Here is a 1,526-nt window from a genome sequence, read left to right as displayed (position 1 = left end):
CTGGTCTGGATCTCCCTCATGGCTTTGGGAACATCTGTGATCTCGGGAAACCTGTAAATACCCGTGCTGTAAAACAACTGATCTGCTGGGTCCTGTATCAGCAATTTAAGAGCTGTTTAATCATGGTGTAAAGGTGGAGTAATCAGACAAACGAGGCTGAAGTTAAATCTGAGTGTCCAGCTCTCCCAGGAGAACTTCCTTTCCAGAAGACCCTGAGGAAAGATTGGACATTTATAAGCAGACACAGCTGGAAAAGAGACGAGGGGGAGCCACAGTGGCTCCATCAGCCCAGAAAGTTGCGCAATGTGCTGTCCGCAGGGTTCAGCGCTCTCCCTGGAGAGCTCTCCCTGTAACACAGCCTGTGCTGCCCGGGCGCTTGGAAGGCTCCGGGATCTGCTGCTGCCAGAAGGTCGCAGAGGAAAAGGTGCTTCGAGGTCACATTGGGCTTGAAGGCCACGGAATCTGGGAAGGCTGGGACGTGCCCCTCTGGCTTTTCTACGGGATTTCAAGCGTTCTTACTGGCAGGAACGGACGTGAGGAAAATTCCGGGGCTGATAGAGGAATTTTCCTTCTTCCCGGAAAATAGGCTTTCTTTTCGAACGAGAGGAACAAACGCAATAAGGTTCCCCTTTTCCCGGGAGCCCGGCACTGCTCCAGCGCCAGAGGCACCGAGGGACTCCCGCCTCCCGCTCCCTGAGGGGAGATCCCGCTCCCTTGGCTGGTGTAAAGCCATTACCGAGGGAAAAGGAGCTCGCAGACGGGCTTTATCGGCGGCACGATCGGCGCTTCAGTGTGTCCAGGGAAGGGAAACGAAGCTGGGGAAGGGTCTGGAGCACAAGTGCTGTGGGGAGCGGCTGAGGGAGCTGGGATCCTGGAAAAAGGAGGCTCAGGCGGGACCTATAGCTCTGTAATTCCCGGAAAGGAGGGTGTGGGCGGGCAGGGTCGGGTTCTTCTCCCAGGCAACCAGCGACAGGACAAGAGAACACAGCCTATAGAACTCCTCGTGTGCCAGGGGAGGTTCAGGTTGGACATCAGGAGGAATTTCTTCACAGAAGAGGTGATTAGACACTGGAATGACTGCCCACGGACGTGGTGGAGTCACCGTCCCTGCAGGTGTTCAAGGAACCACTGGACGTGGCACTCAGTGCCATGGTCTAGTTGACACGGCGGTGTTCGGGCACAGGTTGGACTCGATGATCTCAGAGGCCTTTCCCAACCAAATTCCTGGGATTTATGTGATTTCTCCGCAGCCGGGAGAAATCTCCCGCCGCCCCGCACCGTATTTACCACTAGTGAGCGCACTCCCGTTACCGTACATACCCACACGGGTACGCCCAAAAGCCGGCGTTACCGTATTTACCGCCACTACCCGCCGCCGCATTTCAATGACGTGGAGCCCAACACGTGCTCCCGCACACCACAGCAAAGCCGTAATGCCCCGAGAAAAGCGCATGCGCCGTGCGCCGGCGGGGGCGGGAGCGCGGCCGCGACCCGGTGGGGTGAGGAGAGGAGGAGCGGCCGGTCCC

The 1,526-nt window shown here is 57.5% G+C and overlaps 1 protein-coding gene across 1 annotated transcript in view; it reads left to right on the top strand.

Moving 5' to 3' along the window:
* Positions 1-303: 303 nt before the first annotated feature.
* TMEM41B (transmembrane protein 41B) overlaps positions 304-1,526 on the top strand; it is a 12,411-nt gene continuing 11,188 nt past the window's right edge. The window contains exons 1-2 of the mRNA XM_014309239.2: positions 304-424; positions 1,251-1,494. Of these exons, the coding sequence (XP_014164714.1) occupies positions 304-424; positions 1,251-1,494 (365 nt within the window). The remainder of the gene's footprint in view (positions 425-1,250; positions 1,495-1,526) is intronic.

This window comes from Geospiza fortis, unplaced genomic scaffold (assembly GCF_000277835.1).
Source record: "Geospiza fortis unplaced genomic scaffold, GeoFor_1.0 scaffold450, whole genome shotgun sequence".
Taxonomy (NCBI): Eukaryota; Metazoa; Chordata; class Aves; order Passeriformes; family Thraupidae; genus Geospiza; species Geospiza fortis.
This window is presented reverse-complemented; position numbering and strand designations above follow the sequence as displayed.